The sequence below is a fragment of the Fulmarus glacialis genome, unplaced genomic scaffold, assembly GCF_000690835.1.
Source record: "Fulmarus glacialis isolate BGI_N327 unplaced genomic scaffold, ASM69083v1 scaffold29775, whole genome shotgun sequence".
NCBI lineage: Eukaryota > Metazoa > Chordata > Aves > Procellariiformes > Procellariidae > Fulmarus > Fulmarus glacialis.
In genome coordinates, this window is record NW_009212781.1 from 3,710 (window position 1) to 24,968 (window position 21,259).

The 21,259-nt window shown below is 42.0% G+C and overlaps 1 protein-coding gene across 1 annotated transcript; it reads right to left on the bottom strand.

The window, feature by feature from the left end:
- Positions 1 to 546: 546 nt before the first annotated feature.
- On the bottom strand, positions 547 to 20,022 carry TSPAN2 (tetraspanin 2). The gene is made up of 8 exons (XM_009577995.1): positions 19,954 to 20,022; positions 18,160 to 18,304; positions 6,160 to 6,257; positions 5,633 to 5,707; positions 4,985 to 5,086; positions 3,755 to 3,829; positions 2,918 to 3,001; positions 547 to 947 (listed from the first exon to the last, which is right to left on the bottom strand). The coding sequence occupies exons 1-8, from the start codon at positions 20,020 to 20,022 to the stop codon at positions 882 to 884; spliced, it is 714 nt and encodes a 237-aa protein (XP_009576290.1). The 3' UTR covers positions 547 to 881.
- Between the last annotated feature and the right edge of the window lie 1,237 nt (positions 20,023 to 21,259).

Below are 21,259 nucleotides of genomic sequence, written 5' to 3' on the forward strand. Positions count from 1 at the left end.
GGGAAGCTTACGCACACTTTGCACTGCAATTGCTCCCAAATGACTGCATTATCTTGCCAGCTTCCCACCTCTTGCCCCCTCTTCCTTTAGCCTGGATCTCCTTGGACATGTTTCCTCCCCCAGAGCTTTCTGCATTTGCATGAAGGGTCCAGTCCTAAAAAAAAAAAATCCAGTCTCTGCATGACAGTGAAGTCAATGGGTCTACTCACATGAATTAAAGTTTGCTGGAGCAGGCCCTTAGGCATTAAATTTTTTTTAATAAAGTCCAATTTTATTAATTGTATTCTGTTTGGGCTTTGGAAAGAACAGCTACAAAATGGATCATAGGTCTTACTTTTTAAAATAGCATTTGTTCCTCTGCTAATTCTTGGCAAACAGGGGCTCAGTAGGAAAGGGTTTCAAGCACTGTATACGTATGGGTGTGTATACACTCCTGCATAGTGAGACTCTGGAAGAATATGCGTGCAAACATGCACATACAATATATTCCATTTGCACATACTTACCTAAACAAGGTACTGCATACACAGGTACCTGCTCATGTGCATGTGCATATATGTTTGTAAGGAGAGATATGCATGCGCTTACACAATGTCTATAAATGTGTAAACTCTTAATTACACATATACAAACATTAAAAATCAAATTAGTCTTAGATGCATCTTTGCTTTTTTCATTAAAAAGGACATTTTAAAACCCTTTTTTGTTCACTTCAGTTTTACTGTAACTAATACAATTCACCTGCTCACCTAATGGGATATTTTCCTCTCAGTATGTTAAAACACTGATTAAAATGCATTACAATTATTAAATTGGGTAGAAGAGCACTTCTTGTAAAGCTTAGTCTGGAACTCCTGGGACATAGTTGTGCAATGAAAGTTTTAGATCATGTTTCTTGTGTTACGGATCGCACAGCACAGAACCATGCTGAATATCATGCCAAAGATCTAGAAGAGAAGGGATGCAATTTAGGGATCCACTTACAAAACAGTTATAAAATAGTCTGCATATCAGAACAATCTGAAGGTTCTTATGGCAGAGTAGCAAGTGTCTGCTTCCATCTACAAACCCCAAGACATCAGACAATTAACATAAAAGAGATTTCACTGATACTCAAAGCCAAGATTTTATCTGCTCACACTAGTTTCACTGTTCTTTGTTCTAAATGTTAAGGCCAGCATAACAGCCCCAAACATTAATATTATTAACATAAATTTCACTGACAATAACTATTGGCGACTATTGTATTATGCCTAGTATTGCACCAAAAGGTTTTGCGTTTCAGAATGCTTCTACATGCAATATTGTGTACACATTTGAATAAGAGCAGAGACTGATTCCAGAGGAACCAGGTCTCTGGAACTGGTGCTGAGCATTGCGGTTTTACAGAGAAAGCTAAGCTCTTAACAGTTACTATTCAAGACAAAGACTATACATTAAATATAAAACTCTATGCATATTAGGGAACTAGTTAACTAGAGGGAATGTTAAAAGCAGAGAACAGTGGGTGTTGTCAGAGTCTCCAGAAATTTCTTTTTTGCCACAGGTTGATCCTCCAAAGCAGCTAGCAGCTACCTGCTGACACTTCATTTTTAATGATGGGAGATGAGCAATACTCTCAGGCAGTTAAACCACTGAGTTCATATCCCCTCCCCAGACACCTTCCTAAGGAAGAAGGAGGCAGCTGACCAGTCATATCCCATGAACTGTCAGAAACAAGCACAGAAAAATGTACAGATATGTTTCTGCTGCTGAAGAGGTTATAATTTCATAACTTCTGCTGTATCTGAGGTAGGAAGACACAGAAGAGATGTTCATATTTCTAGTGTATCCTTGTTGAGCGATGAGGTTATTGGAACTCTGTCCCACCCATGTTGCTTTGCTGTATTTTTGAGTACACCTTCACGTTTTATACAAATCACAGAATTGTTTAATCCCTTTTACCCACGCCATGGTTTCTGTTACATACATGAACCCTTCATCTGCTTTTACGTGTCCACCTAAGTCCATGAACCTCCTGCTCTTCAGAGCAGCTGAAGGTGTATTTCTTTACTAATATTCTGGCTCCTCATGCTACTTCAGACTGCTGCTGGCTTCTGAGTCTGAAGGAAGTCACGGCACACGCATGCTGGAAAATGCTTTCTGTTAAAGCCTGTGTTTGATACAGACTGCCCACTCCTGCCATATCCTTGTAGCAGGGTGACATCTATTGGTCACAGCTCTGTCATGAAGGACCAGACCTTGGGAATACAACAATACACACTTGTGGGAGAAGGTGGACTGTAAGGAAAGTTATCACCGCTTTGATGACACAATTTGATAAAACAGCTACCTGTAACTAGGTGCTATGTGTTTAGGAAAGAAATGCCGTTCTGAAAACTATGCAGTCTAAATCCTGTTCCTTTAACAAAATACATACTGATCACTGGATCTATGACCTAGAAAATCTGTTTATAAACTATCCTTCGCATTGAACCAATGCTACAGCCAGCATTTTCCTGGAAAGTCGTTTCTGTACAAAGGGTAGGTACTCTCTATTCCTTATGAAATCTAAGGAATGGATCTTCAAAGGGCCTAAAGCATCAGTCTGCAGTTGTTTTGGAATAGACGAAATGCTGCTATGGCCTTTTGCTTTTCAGTTTGGTTCATGTGCACTCTGCTTTCCCTTTCCTACTATTACAACAAAATAAGATTACCATTAGGTACTTTGGACTCTGTCTAAGGATACAAAATGAACTGGTAAAACAAAGTCACGCAGGCAATTCCCAGAGAGGGGACACACTGAAAGTGATAAGAATAGCTGCACCTTTGAGGAATCTCACCAGTTGCTGCAAAACACCTTCCACAAAGCTTTGAGTAAGGGACAGGGTACTGGGCTCAAATACAGATTTGAGAGTGAGAACGTGGATTTACTCACTGTGATGCCAGCAATTGCAATTCCAACAATTCCAACTAAATGCAGATTAGCATCAATTACATTCTGGATTTCAATCAGGCAGTTCTATTAAAAACAAAATTGAAAGATTTTTACTCCTGGCAAAATATACTCCAAGCAACTCCATCAGCTGTTCTCACTAAACAACAGATAAACACGAAAAATATTATTGCAGTCACTGTACTAATTCTTGCATCTATGCCTTGTGTTTTGTTGGACAATTTTCACAGCATATTCCCTTTTCTAGTGAGACATCTGTACCTCTTGCCTATACAGGCTGACACACACAAGTAATTTTCTTACAATCAGTTTTCCCTAAATTTATAAACCCTTTATATGATAGGCCATACTAAATCAGGAAGTTTGGCCCTTCAGATTGACATTGTACTCACAAGCAGATTCCACAAAAAACAGAAATAACACAGAAATAACAGAAATCCTTCTTAACAGCAACGAAGTTTCTAGTCAGGAGCCTCCATGCATGATTAAGGCAGGCACTTGCCAAAATTCAGCCTTCACAGGGCTTTTCATTTAGGACTCCTGTTCTACTATGTCCTTCCCACTTTTCAGATGATGTAATATTGTCTCAGCTACCATGAGATGCTACAAGCAGGCTTCAGAAATGAGGGCTGGGCATGTTCAGTATGACCTCCAACTTATTTCTGCCTCCGCTCTGCTCCATTTCATATGGAATTCCATGCTGGAATTTGCAAGGTAAAAAGGAGGTTTGTTCTTTCTTTTACTTATAGAATATATCCAATTTTACTAAACAATTGACATGAGAAAGTGATTAGAACAACCAGAACAGAGGACACTTGCCTTTGGCATCTGTATATTCTCTGGACAGGGTAATCCCATTTGTTGTTCTATATTATCTTTACCGCAGCATTGGAGCTAAATGAGAGAGAGGTAGGAAGAATCAAAGAAGGGGAAACCATAGACTTGTTTCATACTGAAAGTGAGACAATAAATAACTAAAAAAAAAGAAACAATACAGATCAAGTAATAAATTTATTCCCTATATTAACTGCTGCCTCTGGTAGAGTTCCAACTGCGTGGGCCAAAATTATCAAAAATCAGTTTCAATTGTCTGAAGCCATAGAAAACAGACAAATTTGTATTAACAACAACTTCCAGAAGGGATTTTTATCACAGTATCTCATAACAAAGCAAACAAGTGGATTTTGGAAAAGCAGATCCTTGGCTATCTTTGCATACAGAATTATGGGCAATGCACAAAAGCTACAACAGAGAATGCTAGAATCTTTATTTCTGACAAAACATAGTGCTGGGTTTGGAGACAGTAATAAATCAGTGTTTCAGAGCGTTTGTTTTTCCTGTTTGCCTATCTCCCATAAAATGCTTGGAATTCCTCTCTGGGTCAGAAATGACAGCTATGGGAGAAGGACAAAAGGGTCTGAGGTTGTGAAATGTTTGTTCTAAAGAACGTGGGAATGCTGTAAGGAGCCACAAAGCTTGGGCTTGTTCTCTGTGGGAGGCAGTGTAGATACAGGATGGACACAAATAGGATTCAGGAAATCACAGGTTCTAATTCTGATTCAGACACTAACTTTTTTGGTGGCCTGAACTGAGTCACACATGTGCTTTCGGTTCTGTACCTACTTGGTTCAGTCAGTGACAGGATCTGCAATATTGTAGCTCCTGGGACACAGGTCACAGATTTTTCTCTGATAAATGCAGAGAGATTCAGACCTTTTACCTCTCTCTGCATTTGTGAGTATTTATTCTTGGATTTTAATATCCAAAAGGGCCATAATAGTCATATCTTCTGCACAACAAAGACCAGAAGCATCAGCTGAAATTTAAAAGCCTGGCCATTTTCACTGTTAAAGGTAGGGATCACTTGGGATCAGAAAACCGGAATTCTGACAGAGCCATCAGGAAACTGGGTTGTGAGCCTCTGGCTCCGTTTTAAATTACACTCAGTTCTATTCTTTCATACCTCAGTGGGAGGCATTCTGAATTTTAAAGGGTAATGTGACAGTAGAGTAGTAGTGCAAGGTATTAAAGCTCAGGAGGACTACTCACAGCCAAGTGGTAGTGATAGATAGTCCTGTTGACCTTCCCCTCTGGGTTTTTCATATAGTCATCATAAATGTCTTCATAGATTTTCTGGGCTTCCTGTATTGCCTGCAGAAATCAGACTTTCCAAGTGAGTGGCAAAGAAGTCTTACCCTCAATCCAGTGCAGACTTCCAGCTTGTGCATCAACCTCCAGAGCAGAAAATTATGCCTGGTAAACTGAGGTACCATGATTGGAAAGATAGGAGATTTTGTGGCCTGATGGCCACAGAGGGACTCTGCATGGGTCAGAATGTACATATGCTGTATTCTGTGTTTTGGTTAAACACTGTTAGTTGGAGAGGTTCAGTGCTTGAATTTGTTTGCCCTTTTCCCAAGCAGTACCCTCTTATGATATAGTTCTACTTGATGTTCCTTGTGGATGTAAGGTTGAACCACACCTATATAGATTTTATTTAATAGAGGGGGCAAAAACTGCATCCCATTCTGGACTTGTGATACACAAGCTCTCATTGACTCCAGATAAGAATGTTAGAGAGTCTTCCTGGAAAAAGTCTCCTGGAAAGTTTTCCTATGCAACAGCCAGACTGTAGGTCAGTCAGCATTGGAATCCATAACTGCCCCATTACTACATTAGAAGTTGCTTGCTACTTACCACTTTCTTGCCTATAAAGGCAAATACTCCAGCAGTGACCTCAGCTGCAAATATCACCAACAAGCAAGCAAAGAACTGCAGAGGAAGAAGAGAATCTTATATTAATATGACTTGCACAATTCTGCTTTACATGGGCTGCCAGTCAGTCCCTCATCCTTGCCCAGGCCTTAACAGCCCACACAGTAACTGAAAGAAAGCTGGTAAGCAGGGTCCGTAACAAGGGTGTCAAGTCAGATTTCTTGTAATATGGAAACAAAGGTGGAAATGGCAAAGATGTGGCTCAGATGGTAGCTTCAGAAAAGACAGAAGGTAATTCTAGGAAATATATCACATGAGACAAGCAATGGAATTTCTTCATGTATGGAAGCTCTGCAATAGCATGGTGGCTAGAGATGCTAGATTAGCCAATAAAAGGACATAAGACATTTCAGATCTTGGACAGCAAAGATCTTTCCACTAATCACACAAAGCATATGCTTTTGAATGATTTTCCTGCGCAGCCCAGGCCCTTGAAACCTTTTACTTACTGCTCCAAGTAAGCACTGAGACTCCCGCGCTGCTCCACAGCACCCAAAAAATCCAACTGTGGTCATGAGAGCCCCTGCTCCCACCAATACATAGAGTCCTATGAAAAATCAGAATCAGACAAGAATTTAAGAAGGTTTCTCTTCCCGAAGTCTGCTACCTATTTTGTCAAAACCACACATTTGTAAGTAACAATGGTCTCTGGCTCTCACAAAGAACACCCGTTACACAGAAAAGTTGCTCTCGCCACAAAAGGAGACCAATGATTTCTTCTGAATTCTTGGAGAATCTCATGAAGACAAATGAGAAGACTTCCACCTCCCAAGTTTCCTGTCCTAAGGGCAGCTCAGTCCAGGAAGAACATACACCAGAGCATCCAGAACCACCTTACAGCTCTTCAGTGAGGAATGTAAGGCAAAAAAAATCCAATGTTGCTAAAGGACTTATTTCTGTGAAACCTGGGGCTGGAAATGTACTGTACTGCTATCTAGGGGTGGAACTTAAAAAGCTACCTGGCAGCTATGCTCTATCAGTTGCCTGTCAGTAGGTAAAAAAGGACATTTGAAGATCTTCAGGAAAGGCACAGGCACTACAGTGTGACGTTCCTCTGAAATCAAGTGCTTTGGCTGGGGAAAAAGCTGATTGCTATTGGAAAAGAGAGAATGATTGGGGGAACCCCTTGAAAGCTGTTAGAGGAAGTGAATGAAACAATGAATTTGCACCCTCTGGCAAAATAATGAGTGGGAAGAACAACCTGGGGGAGGTCATAAGCTCAGCAATAGTCCTGAGCTTGGTAACTGCGGAGGGTGGAAGCTTGTCTACAGTTCAGTGATTTGGAACATGACATCTTCCTTTTATGATAAGTAGCTGCTTTACTGCATGCTGGGCAGGCATATTCCAGCGTCATTACTTCACTTTTTTTTTCCTCCAACATACTGATGCAAGTGTCAGAATATGAGATACCAGCAGCTTTTAAAGGCTAATGTTATCAGTGCATTATGATCAGAAGACTTGGAGAAGAGTTGCCTGAAAAGGGATAGAATCACAGAACCAGACAAATCACATCAGATCCTAAAAAAAGGCGATTCTGTACGAAAGGAGTAGAGTGTCTAAGACTTAGAGGCCAAGAACCTTGCATGCATGGCGTACAAACAGCATCTCATGGTGCATGCTGCCTTCATCTGAACTGCAGGATACCCTCCCACCACCTTATTTCAATAGGCAGAATCAGAGTGGCTCTGCAGCAGCCAGTGGCAACACTGCATTGCCTTCATGTTCTGGACATTCGCAGTTAAGTGTTACGCAGTTACTGAATCATTTAGGAGACTGCTCAGACACATTAGCCAACCTCTTCCTGGGACTGCATTGCTGAATGGATTTGAGGCTACTGACACAAGGAGTTATCTGTGTGTAGAGAAATTTAATGACATAAAGAAAGAACAGCAAATAGTGGATCATCAGACTAAACACATTAAGAGGATAATGAAGCAATTTGGGGACGAGACTGCCAGCAAAGACCAGGCCTGAGACAAGTACAGAACATGGGAGATGTCAGTATAGCCCCATACATAGTTTAAGATTTAGGACCCTAGCTATGTTCAGAACTTGACAGGACAAAAACTGTGGAGGTAAGGGGAATAGCATTCATCTCTGCCACCTGTAAAACTGCTAGAAATACTCACGTTCAACAGGGTTTTTTTTTTGTATGGGCTTTATCTAGGACAAAAGGAAACCAGAGCACAGAATTTTTCTTTCCTCACTTGTAAACTTACATGCTTGATCTGTGCTTAGGCAATACATCCGTTCATGTGCAGTGTCAGTTCCCATCAGACCACAACAACTGTGTTTGTGCCTTATCTGTGGGTACCATGTCAGCCAAAGTGCAACAGGCTCAGTGCAGTGCCTTGTAATTCTAGTCTTTGTCTTGTGTGGGCAATGTTGAGGACACGCAGAAGTCTGCCATGCCAATCCACTGCTAGAAAAAACAGCTTCATTTCCCTCATGCCCAGTGGAGCTACAGACTGTGCACACTAGAGGGCACAGTGAGCCTTGCTCCCAGCTTTGACTTACGCAAACTTTTAATGAGAACGTTTAGTATTCTCAATTACCAATTTAAACATCATTTTAAAATCTGACCCAAATCTTTAGGGTTAACAGAGCTGCTGGCATTTACTGTTAGCAGGCCTTGTGTAACCTAGATTAGAAAGCCCTACAAATGCAGTTTGCAATTGCTAGCAAAATGAAAAAACAATCAATCAATGTACGAGTGCAGAGTATCTAGCTACTCTGCGACACAGATGCAGCCTGCTTGGAGAAGGCAAACTCCTTCCTGCTGCCCATTCATTGGCGCATCACTGTCCAGTCACTGTATATCGGCCAGATATCTATCCCAGCTATTGTGATTCTTCTCCTTCCCCTTCCCCATCCTTCTTGCCCCAGTACCTTTCTTGTGCCAAGGATTGCTGCTGAGGAACACATTCTGCTAAATAGCAATAAAACAATTATAATTAATATGGCTTTGCCAGGTCTATGATGCCAGATATGTGGGATTTGCTGCTGACTGTGCTGGCAGTTCATATTCTGTATTGTCTAGATTTTTAATATTCAGCATCTTGTGACTTACTAGAACTGAGCATTCTTCAAGATAATGCTTGTACACATATTCACAACACAGTGGTTTTTACTGAGGGAGGGATATACAAAGATACATATGGTTCAGGAGAGAAAGGTCTGCCTCTCGCGGAAGATGAATTGGAAAAGACAAAAAACTTCTCTCAGGTGCAGAATCTGCTGTTCAATTGCCAAAAACCAAAACTGCCATTTTCTGAGATCTCCATGGTAACAGGCTGTAATTACAAAGATGTTTCCTGGACCCTTTTCTGCATGTCACTCCCTACACCAGTCCCTGTAATTACTTATCAGGCAACTTACCAGAGAGACTCTTTGATTAAAAAGACTGGAAAGAATTCTTCCCATTTCTTTTTGTTGCTTTCACCTAGCAAAGACAAAGCTCTCTGAGGCTCAGGCGTAAGACCACTTTTAGGAATTTGGATTTGCTTTTGTCTGAGAAACAGACTTAACATTTCACTTGCATGACTCACAGCTAAACCGCTACCTCAATCAGAACTTCCCTTTTAAGGCGTGTTACAGGAAGAACTCACACCACTCACTAAACAAAGCTGAGCTTGCTGTGTGTCTGGCCCCACAGTTGAGCCAGCCAAGAGTTTAAAACCACCTTCTTCCATCTTCTGTTCAGGAGAGTTCATTCCAGACTTTGTCCTTTCTCAGCCTCGGACTAGTAGTTGCTGATACTTGGAGAGCTATTTCTAGATGGAAAATAATGACGACACTTAAAAAAAATTCCACAAAACTAAAGATGTTTTTACTTGTCTACTATATATACACACATGTAATCTTTCATTACACATCCAGTGTAATGAGACACTGGAAGAGTAGCCTGAAAAAAAATCAAAGGGACCAGGTTACTTCTCAGCTTGCACTGTGAGGTTTCCCAGCACCCAGATCCAGGTATGCTCAACTGGAAGATGATTTCCAGGAAGGGTATCAAAGCAATAGATTCAGAAACATCCTAGATGGAGTAAGTATATAAGACAGGGAGCTAGTACTTCTTTTCCTAGTGGGCTATACGCAGTAGTGTAGGCATGATCACCTCAAATTCTTAATAGGAATAGACCTAAACTGAAAAGTGAGATTCTCTAGAAAGGAAAGAAAAAGGGTGACAATGTATGGCACCCCTTACAATCACAGCCTCACCTAGAGACATCATGCACTAATAGCTATCAAGTTAGCCCAGTTAGGATCTGCAAAGCAGACAAATCCAGAAATTTGGTGGTGTTAATGTCATACATTGCTATGCAATAGTATGTGTCAGAAGTAACTAAGCTTCACTACAGCCTGTTCCTTTCAAAAAAGCAGGATCGAAAGCAAAGCCTTAATCAGCTTCTATTCATAAGCACTTCCATTGTAAAATACAAAGCCTTGGCATGGCCTCCAATTTGGCATCTACAGCACGGCAGAGAAACAAAGACGACACTTAGTTTATAGTCACAAAATGGAACACATTTGATAGCTAGAAACTCTGACACAAAAAAGTTCAAAAAAGTTCACCACACAGCTCAGCGTAGCAAAAAGAAGTGTGCAAGTCAGATCAAGGTAGAGAGCTTGTTTCAGTGAGTGGAAAATTTTGAGAAGACTCTCTAGCTGCAGCTTTTTGTGCAGCAGAAGTAAAAAAGTACAAGGTAGAAAGGAAGCAAATGTTTGTGGCCTGTGTGAAATTTTTCCTCTTACCTCTTCTTGTGTCTGTTCATTTCCTGATTCCTAATTTTGTCACTTTGATCTGTGTCTGCTAATGAAGAGGAGAGAGAGTTTGGCAACTAACTAGTCTCTGAGTTTGTTGGCAGCACATAGGAGCAGGCAACAGATGAATACTGAGAACAGGCACACTGCTATGGCATTAAAGAGGGCAAACACTGGACCAAATGGCAGAAACCTGCCATCTGTGTGACTGCCCACAACTCAGGAATATTTATTGCACCGGCATGCAGGACCTACAAAGCAAGTCACTCTCAGCCCCTGAATGCAATGGGATGAAGAAGCATATTCCAAAGAATTAAATAATTCTTTTTCTTTTTTGGACTGAGTAACTAACACTGAACAAACCACCAACTGTTCATACTCCACTGAGAAAACAAGAAGCTCTGTTCTTGGTATAAGGGATCCAGAGGTAGTGATGAAAGGAGTCCTAGAACCCAGACATGACTTGAAGAGGTTTTCCTGAGGTTGGATGTGCATTACAATCTGGGAGGCAGATGTGCTCCTCCACAGAAGGACTGAGGCTCTGTAGCCCTCAGTAGAGCACCAAGAAACCTGTAGTGCAAATGCATTATTGGAAAAGATGAGAAACACAGGTAGGAGTTGGAAATAACAGGACAGACAGGGACATATGTGTATGTTGCACATGGTAGCAAAGTCAATTTCTGAAACAGGCTTGTTACTAGAGATTACCATTTTCGTGTTAATAGATTTTTAGTATATTTATCTATAAAATACCTTTATAAAATTGGAGAAGAGAGGCAGAGTCCTCTGAAGGAAGATGAATTTCTGGAGAATTGGAACATACCCTTAATTTGAGCATAATGCATAGACATAATTACATGTCTTGTGTGAATTCAACAGGTATTGCATGGTTAATCTTCTGGAACCACAAAAGCATTTGAGATACCAGCCAGTTTGTAGGCTTCTGCTGATGCACAAATCCTGAATTTCAATTTAAAACCAACCTCACTGTAATGTAACATCCCGGTCCACTGCCTCCCCCTTCCCACAGAATACCAGCACTTGTTACATATCTTGCTCAAATGCATCTCACAACCCTAAATAATTATGTCCCAAATTCACATAAGCCAAAGTATGTCATCTATTACCTTCTCAGTAGTCTCCAATGGCTCTGTCAATATCTACTTCACCCAATACCAAACTTCACTGAAGTCCGATGTAATCAACATACCTGTATTAGGTGGATCTGTACTATTGCGGCTGAACTTCACAGAATCCTGAGGCAATGGATTCTGCAATTTAATGATGTGAGTAGTGTGAAAAACTTCCTAATACGGAAGTTGTTCATAGTGCATAGTATGATAATAATCTTGTCAAACTTCTTAGTACTTTTTCTAGTTTTATTGCATCCTTTTTGACCAGAACTACATACAGCATTCAAGACGCTGAGTGCACTGGAAATTTACACAGTGACATTAAAATCTTTCAAGTTGGATTCTCATTTCCTTTCTTAATAATTCCTGACATTTATATGCCTTTTTGACTGCAGCTGAGCAAAGCACTTTTGTCAAGAGCAACTGACAGTGAGTCTAAGATCATGTTCCTGTGTGGTTATAGCTAATTTAAAGTCTGTCAGTGTTTATACTGCTTAGATTATCTGTTACCACTTGCATCACTTTGCTTTATTGATAATGTATTTCATCTGTCTTTTTAATACTCAGCTCAGTCATTTGGTATTCTGAAATCCGCTCACAAGTTTCTGCAATCCTCTCTAGATTAGGACACCCTGAATAATCCTGTGTGTATGCATACATTTCCATGCAGATATCAACAACAATTAGACACTTCTAATGCTTAAATGCACAGGCTCCAAGCCACCCAAAACAGAAAACAGAGTGCGGCCATAACACATTCACAGAAATCTGCAACCCCCACAGTAGCAAAAGTTAGGACTCTGCAGATAGCTGTCTTCACCCACCCAAGTGCAGATAAAGTAAGTGCTGGAACAAAACAATTCAATCAAAACCCTCTCTGCAGATGCTTTTGAAGTGACACACCCCAAAAAGGAGCTAAGGGTTTTTTTGTTGCTGTTTTATTTTTTTCCAGCAGACAAAATGCTTTCCTTTAATGGCTTCATAGTGGACAGTCCCATTGTATTTCCAGCTCTGTCAGAATGGAACACAACAGAGGACATTTCCCTTGAGATAGAATGGGTTATATTGGTTTGGTTCTTTTTCCAGAAGCCGCTTTAGAGACTGGCATCTAGAGCAGAGTTAGTCCTTTTAAAGTGAGCATATATGAAGAACAAAGCACGTAACTGAAAAAGCCTGAGCATTCCTGGAGTTTAGTGTGCTGCTACAATAAGAGGAAACATCTTGATGTCTTTTTACTTCATGCAGGACCAGTGACAGGTTTATCCCCAGTCACCTAGGTCACTTGCTACAGGTGGCTGTTTCTGGAAAAGTAGAAGTGTTGAGCCTATAGTGCTGGGCTCTGACCTGTGCATGGGCGGTCTGACCAGAATCGGATACAACTGCTTGATCGCTCACTGAGGTAGGCTGAGGGAGACCCCACGTCTCAGTGAGCAGTATGTCAGAGTTCAGCATTCACAGCAATGCGACCAGTGTGCAGGCACGAGGGTGACGTGCAGCTGCCTAGAGGGAGGAGAAGAGGGTGCGTCAAAGAAGGAAATGGTGTAACTGTCAGTTCAACTGTTGCTGCTGTGTGGAACTGGCTAGCTTTTGGATAGCTACATGCAAAGAGAGTAGGGTGGGAGAAAGGTTTACCCAGGAGGACAGTTTAACAGGCAAAAAGCATAAAGTGCATTATCATGCTTAAGTGATTAATTTAAAAAAAAAAAAAAAAGCCTCCTGAATCTCAGCATATTGCAAATATAAAACAATCAACCTGAGGTAGATGGACAGATTATTCCATTAGGCTTAATTAGCTTGTTTTGTCAGAATTCTAACTTTGTTGTGGCCTTGCCTTTACTCTGCCAGGCAGGATACTGACTCTTAGGAACTGATTGCTAGGTTTTATGATCCAGAACAGAGATTGAGGACTTTTGAACAACTTTCATTTTGAGTAAGGTTTTTTTGGGGAGTGGTAGTGTTGGTGTCATATTTTTTAAGCAGATTTCCAGTGCAGCAGCTTTCATTTTCCTCTCAGGGCCACTATCAGCCTTTTATAAACCACTCTTCCTCAACTGCAGAAGAGACCTGCACACAAGATGATAGGAAGAAAGACAAGTTCATTGCTTAAGTCTTAAGTACAGACTAAAAGCCTCTCAATATACATGATGACAGGACCATTTGATGCTCCTTTTGTGGTACTGCATCTCTACACAGAGGCTATTTTGCCAATAGCTCTCATTTTAAAGGCTGGTAGAGTTTGAGAGGCTATGGATTTTGAGAGAAAATACTGTTGACTAAGGGTATAGTGCTTGACTCCAAAATACATGACTAGAACTATAACAAAATGAGGCACAGGAGCAGCGAATTGCAGTTTACACGGATTTAACTGCTGGCCAACTCCTGTTTGTATGGGCACCCACTACTATGGAGAAAAACTACTAATATCCTTCAACTCCAGACATGACTTCATATCCTAAGGCACACGCCATCTAACTGTACCTTTCAAAGCCAGAATGATCACTCATGCTCTCACAGACCCCAAGAAAAAGCCACAGCCACCCTGAAACTTTTATCCACAACTGGTTTGGCCCTGATGAGTGCCTGGACCACAGATTGGATCATGGAACTGGAGCAAAGAGAACATAACACAGCAGAAAGTTTGTGAGCTCTGGCTGTGCAGGAGGAGCAATGCTTCAGTGCTGCCAGGTATGACAAAGAGTCATCCAGACTGATTCATTCACATTCATCAGTTTTTGTTACCATTCATGATGGGGCTTGTTGAGTACATACACTACATTTTTATTGCTACTGGCAGTGATGTGACCCTCTGCGCTTCATTTATTAGGGATACAAAGAGTTTGTCCTCCATGTCACCCAAGGAACCAGAACAGACTTTCCTCTTCATCCACCAAAAGCAAGGAGGGGAGAATAGGTGTCTTGAACTGACCCTTAAAAAGTCCCCACGTTAGTTTTTACTTCAGAAATGCTCAACTTCCACTGAGCAGGCACTTTGTCTTCACTTCTGTGCTTTAGGTATTTTTAAATTTAAGAACAGCACTACCACAAAGAATTAATTAAGGACCAATTAATTGTGAGACAGCAATGCTGACATCTTGGGTTCACACAAGCATCTCTCTTTTCCTTCTGATCATTGCAGACTTTCCTGCCCAGTAAAAAACTCGCCAGAGTCTTGGTACAGGAGTCTCAAGAAGGACGAGCAATCTGAGGGAATTGCCTTTATTCTACAGCTCTTTTCTCCATTTGGTCAGTACAGTGTCACAGACAACTCAGCTAAAAGAGGTAACTGTCCAGCTATTGACCTTTGCTGAAATTATCTTTTTTTTTCCCTTTCTTTTTTTTTTTCTCTCAAGTACAGCTAAGAGAGGAATATGTGAAATCTGCCAGAGCTGAACTGCAATAGAACAGGAAAGCTACAGTTTTGCCTCACCACTTGAAGCACAGGCACAAAAAACGTACTATGAGATGGAGTAACATAAAAATATTGTCATGCCTGCCACTGCAGTGGGAACTCCAAAAGTTGGGGAGCTGCAGAGAGAGGATGTCCAATTTTAGGAAGCCGCTCCAGTGTAAGATACATCTGGTAAAGTGGATGGAGACTGCATGGGTCAAAGAGTTCCAATTCCAACCTTTTACGTTGTAGGTTAAAAAACTGCAAGCTGCCGTGGGGAATATGGATCACTGAACACAAAACCACAAGCAACAGAAAACTAAGAACACATATGTGCTTGACCTCAGCACTGCTGCCTGAAAGTTGTTCTCAAACCAACAAAAACATTTCAGTGGCTGGAAAAGATGAACAGGCCTGGTTGCCAAGTCATGGCCTGAACTATTCCAGGGGGCAGAAAAGACAGCTGGATTGCTGGTAAAGAACAGGGCTATTTAAGGAGACTCATTCTGGCCTAATGGAAAATGCAAGGATATAATTATCAATTATTTTAAACTAAGACAACATTTCAGATCCAGGAAAAAAAACATCACAAGGAAGCACAAGAGAGAAGCTGGTAAGATTCAGCTGGCAGCTCAATCCAGGTACAAAAAGAGCAGAATGTGCTGCTCTTTAGAAGGAAGAAAATGAGATGTTTTCCACAAGATGGTAATTCTGGACAGTGCTTCAACCTACAAAGCAAACTCTGAATGCAGCTGCACTGTTGTTCCAAGGACTGACACAAAGCTGATCTGATCACAGGGGCTTGAGTTACCACAAGGCAGCCACAAAAGCGGTCAGTGGAACAGAGCTAAAGAAATTATTTTTAAATATATGTCCATATGTTTGTATCTCCAAGTCATACTGATGATCTGCTTTCTCTTTCAGCCCTTTGGGCTGCTGCTCGTTGTGTGCCGCACAGTGTTCTACATTAAGAATTCCTATGCAAAGTTCTGGCTGTCACCCAGAATGCATATTACAGAGCAAACACACAAAGCCAAATAAACAACACTCCTAGAGTCTCTGTGAGAAGGGCCCAATACACAACTGTCGAGGGGGACTCAGAGCTGAAATCTCCGTGAGAGGTAAAGCTCTTGAGCATGACCGTCAAGTGCAGCCTTGTCTGCTGCAAAAAAAAAACAACCTTACTGAACTTACCACCATTCTTTTACCTCTGCGTTAGTCACACATTGTTAACAGCCTCAGACTTCTGAATGGCTGCCCCATCAGATGCTCAGAAGTCACAACAGCATTTAACATGATTTGTAATGAGGGAGGGCAGCAGAAAATTTGTTGTCTTTCTTTAACAGGAATGCTCCATTCAGAGCACAATGCCTATTACAAAAAAGGGCCAAAACTTTGCTTTAGAATTCAGTCAAAATTGCAAGTTTAAAAGAATTCTCAACATCTTTATGTCCTGTTCCTTAGCACTTCCTCTGCTAGCAGTTACATATTACAGCATACAGCTCTATAAATACATGTGACAGCCCAACAGTTGAATGTCACGGTATATGATGAAACTTTTACAAAAACATTCCCCAGCACTTCCCAAAACTAGCAACTCTAAACAGCTTTTGTAATTCCTATTCAGGACTGAAGCAGATTAAATCTTTTAGAGATTTAAATACACATACACCAAAGAATATCTTGTTTACACAGTGTTACAGTCTGCACTGCAAAGCTGTGAAATGACTCTGGTGCTTATTAACATCACAGAATGTATTACTTTCTGGCTTCTAACAAACCAACAGTAGTTGATTTTGAAGGCCAGAACATCCTTCTGTCTTGTTGAATCTCCTGGGTCAAACATAAGTGGATAAGGCAGGGAAGAGTTCCAAGATACAGCATAGGAAATTCAGCAGGTATAAACTGGATCTGAAAATGAAGTTGGTGATCTAATATGCTGCTGACATAGCAGCTCAGATCTAAGAGAAAAAGTAAATCGTACTTCCTGGCTCTCTGTCAGTGGAGGTGCTATAGGGTATTTTACAGTAACCCTCAGATCCCAATCAAATTTTCATCTGAATGTTTTATTCAGCCTCATAAACTCCCACAGTCAGCTCTGTACCTCTAGTTGGTTGCATATAATAAAGAAGATTGGTGTATCAGAGTCAAGGTCTCCACTAAGAGAATCAGGGTATTTAAAGTAACTGCACAGCCCAGGCAATATTCCTGTGATGGGTAACGAACTGCTACAGGACATCTTGGGTCAACTTCCATTCCTGGCCACCCTCTCAGAGTCGCTTGATGGACAAGGCAGGACTGGGTATTCATTCATACTTGGCATTTGTAGATGGTAAAAATGTTTGCACCAATTGGATTTTATTGAGTGAGTCCATCTCCAGGGGTGATATATTAAAACAGAAAAAAAATCTGACTCTTCTGGTGTAAAGGCACGTTACAATTGCCAGTGGATAGAGAAATGCAGTTGCTGGCAGTCCTAGAGAGCTGCTATTTAAGGATGTCTACAGATACGTAACACAGGTGGTGTTTCCAGAAAACCGAACTGGAAATCCTAGGGAGAAAAAACTTTATCTTGAATGCCTAAAATAGATACGACCAATACCGTTCATTGGAGAACTAGTTGATTCCTGCCTAGGTTGGACAAATGGTTCTTGAGATGACTGAACACTGTGTAGTTTTACTTTTCAGCTGTGGAAGGATTTGCCCTGATACTTAAAGTCACACTGACAGCCTCTGTGTACAGACACAGGGAGAACTGGTGAGCAAAAGTTTTACTGCTGCACTGATACTAGAAACATTTAGAAGTGACGCTGTTGTTTTGTTGGCTAGCAGCTGCATGGAAAACTCTGGAAGGATGTATTGGTGAGCCCCATGTTTCAGGAGTCTCTGACCCAACTTCTATTCCGACAGTATTAGCACAATTCACTTAGGGTATGTGAGGATTGGATCAAATCTGAGAGAAGAGTTCAGTTAGGCCTAAGGAAGTTGATGCCAAGCAGAGAAAGGATGAAAGCCATCAGGCACATGACACACAGCACTACAGTTTTGTGTAGTTCAGCCCAGGAATTGTTGGCTTTCATATAATTCAATGCATAAGGTGTGTCACATGCCCCAGGATGAAACCAAGGCTAAAGGCTACTGTTGTCACAGGCACTTTAACTTACCCATGAAGAAATACTCTGGAGACTTTTTGTCTGAAGCAAAGTCTGCCATAATCCCACCAAATCGCATCCATAGACCAAAGGCAATGACAGCCAATCCTGCCAGCTGGAAGATAAACAGACCAGTCAATACTTTAGTAACAACTGGCTAGAGAGCATCAAAGAGGTGTCATTGGCAACTTAGGCTTTCTTGAAATCCCACAGCTCAGGACTGCACTGTCAGAAAATTCAGGAAGCACTTGCCAGTGTTTGGTAACAATGAATTCCTATTATAGTGGAATTCTTTCTTTCAGCTCTTCAATGTAGTGGTGCTTCTGAATTTACTAGTGACTTTGCAACCTTGTAAGTAAGCTCATTTAGTCATCAAAACTTGGCCTGAATTGCAGTGGGGAATGGAGTGGAGTGGGGCGGGGAGGGGTCGTGGAGGGGAAGTGAGTGCCCATGAGAAGAACAGACAGACTGCAAAACCAATGAGGAATACGCTGCCCTCCTTCCTAACCCTCAACCACACTGTAGTCAGGCAGTATGCAGGAGGCTACTCAGAGCCTGGGTCTGGAGTCGAGATGCTGTTACTGTAGGAAAAGCACCTGTGCTGATTTTGGCTGGGATAGTTAATTTTCTTCAGAGTAGCTAGTAGGGGGCTATGTTTTGGATTTGTGCTGGAAACAGTGTTGGTAACACAGGGATGTTTTCGTTACTGCTGAGCAGTGCTTGCACAGAGTCAAGGCCTTTTCTGCTCCTCGCCCCACCCCACCAGCGAGTGGGCTGGGGGTGCACAAGAAGTTGGAGGGGACACAGCCGGGACAGCTGACCTCAACTGGCCAAAGGGATATTCCGCACCATATGATATCATGCTCAGCATATAAAGCTGGGGGAAGAAGGAGGAAGGGGGGGACATTCGGAGTGATGACATTTGTCTTCAGTGATGGAGCCCTGCTTTCCTGGAGATGGCTGAACACCTGCCTGCCGATGGGAAGCACTGAATGAATTCCTTGGGTTGCTTTGCTTGTTTGTGCAGCTTTTCCTGTACCTGTTAAACTGTTTTTATCTCAACCCATGAGTTTTCTCACTTTTCCCCTTCCAATTCTCTCCCCCATCCCACTTGGAGGGAGTGAGTGAGCGGCTGCGTGGGGCTTAGTTGCCAGCTGGGGTTAAACCACGACAGCACCTAGCTGTTTTAGGACTAAATAACCGTCTTTTGGGACCTCTTCCCCTCTATGTATCACAGGTCTAGCTCCAGTGTCATGGGATATATGATGCTGTAGAGACCATCTGCCATTTCAGAATTGCTGCTGCTGCTCAGTTGTAAGAAGGGTTCTCTTTAGAGGCTTACCAGAAAGAGAGGCTTGTATTGTTCTTAGGGATATGCTGAAGTTAAGTGTGTTTGGACCAATTATGACAGGGCATTTTTCTGTAAATCACCATGGGACCCCATATCAGAACTAGGAGGTAAAAGGATTATTACAGTGTACAATGTCTTGGATCACAGAAATGACTGACAAACAGGTGGTGGATGCTGTCAAATGCAAGGAAAAATTCCCTTTAATGTGAACAAGACTAGATCAAAAAGGAGTGTCAAGGCATGTTGTTTGAGGGGAAATATATATAGCCAGTGGTCTCAGACCCACCACATGCCAGACATATTTATAAGCCTACCAGGCAATGGTGTGTGTCCTGGCAGATAGCTTCAGCATCCTGCAAGACCAGGCACAATGCTCTGCTTCTTTTCTGGGTGGAGGCCTAGGTCTGTAGCAACTGCGCAACCTGAACGAGGTTCACAAAACACCTGCTGCTTACCATACCCTTGGCAGCCTGAGGTGGTGGTTTTTTAATCTGTCCTGCATTGGCTGGCACTTCATCTGGCATAGCTACAGCAAGCAAAGAAAGCAGGCAAGCACATGGCTGAAGAGCTTGGGATCACAGCTTTCCTCACAGAAGTGTCACAGAAGGGAGTGTGAGGGTCCCCTGCCATCCTGGTCATAGCATTTGAACCTCCCTGCTTGCAGGCATGGGCTCAGCCTTTGGACTGCCACAGCACACTAGGAGCCCCGTCCTGTCAGTTCAGGCTTCTAAGTGCCTCTGGTAGTTTGGATGTGTTTGAAATGAACACCCCCAGTCCAGCTGAGGAGATGGTTTCTTCCATCTCAGTGAAAAGGCAGATAACAAAACACAGTAATTGTCACTTTTGTGAAACAACATAACACAAAGCTTTGTCCTTCCACTGACTTGCAGCTGCAGCTGGGCAACATCACTCTGCTCCTTCAGCTTGAGCACAGCAGCACTGTGTATATGGAGCTTGCAGTGCTGTCACCAAGAGGGAAAAGCATTTGGTTTAGCTGTGTTTCAAGCATAAAGGAGACAAAAGCCAAAACCTGCTTGCTCCAGAGAGGCTGGACAGGATTATTTTTAAAAAACAGTGAATCAGAAAGAAAGAAAAAGACACTTAAGAAGATAACATTGCTAATTGTTTTCCAGTGTGAAAAACTGGAAAGCTACTGGAAGGGAGAACACAGCATGAGGGAAAGTGAAAGAAAAAAGCAAGCTTGAATTCAGTTGTGCTATGGAACTGTAAGACTATTAAAAAGGTGCCATGAGGGGAGAATGGGCATAACATTCTCTAAATCTCTTGAGGGTTCTGCAGTAGACACTATTCATTGCCACGTGAGGGTAGCTTTCAGCAAAGTAAGTGCAATATGGTGCAAGGACTTTCTCTTAGGATGAACTTGTAAAAGTAGCAGCTGTTGGCTCACTATTTGAAATTCTATTATTAAAAAGCATCGTGATGCTGCGAAGTGTTCCACTGCAATACGCTGCATGGGATGCTGGGGGATCCTCTCTCAGCCTCCTGTTGTTTGACATTCTATGCTTCTTGGGGAAATGGTCACTACCTGAAATTACCAGTTAAGAAAGATGTTGTCTTTTCTCAGCAATGTCATCTTATGTCACGTACGTATTTTCCCAGGAAGAGCTGTATCTTTACAGAAGCGAGTGCAAGTCGAGAACCTGCTAGGGCACTCTTGCAGCGTAAGCTCGGGTAGCCTGTCCTGCAGCGCTCCTCCGAGGGACCCGCGCACCTCCTCAAAGCTCGCCCTGGCGCGGGGCA

What these genes read in the sequence shown, in the direction of transcription:
- TSPAN2 (XM_009577995.1), bottom strand. Translation starts at nt 20,022, where the DNA reads ATGCCAGATGAAGTGCCAGCCAATGCAGGACAGATTAAAAAACCACCA. An exon ending in CTCAGGCTGCCAAGGGTATG is followed by an intron (nt 18,305 to 19,953) that starts GTAAGCAGCAGG and finishes GATGCTCTCTAG; the next exon opens with CCAGTTGTTACTAAAGTATT. An exon ending in TCTATCACTACCACTTGGCT is followed by an intron (nt 3,830 to 4,984) that starts GTGAGTAGTCCT and finishes TCTCTCATTTAG; the next exon opens with CTCCAATGCTGCGGTAAAGA.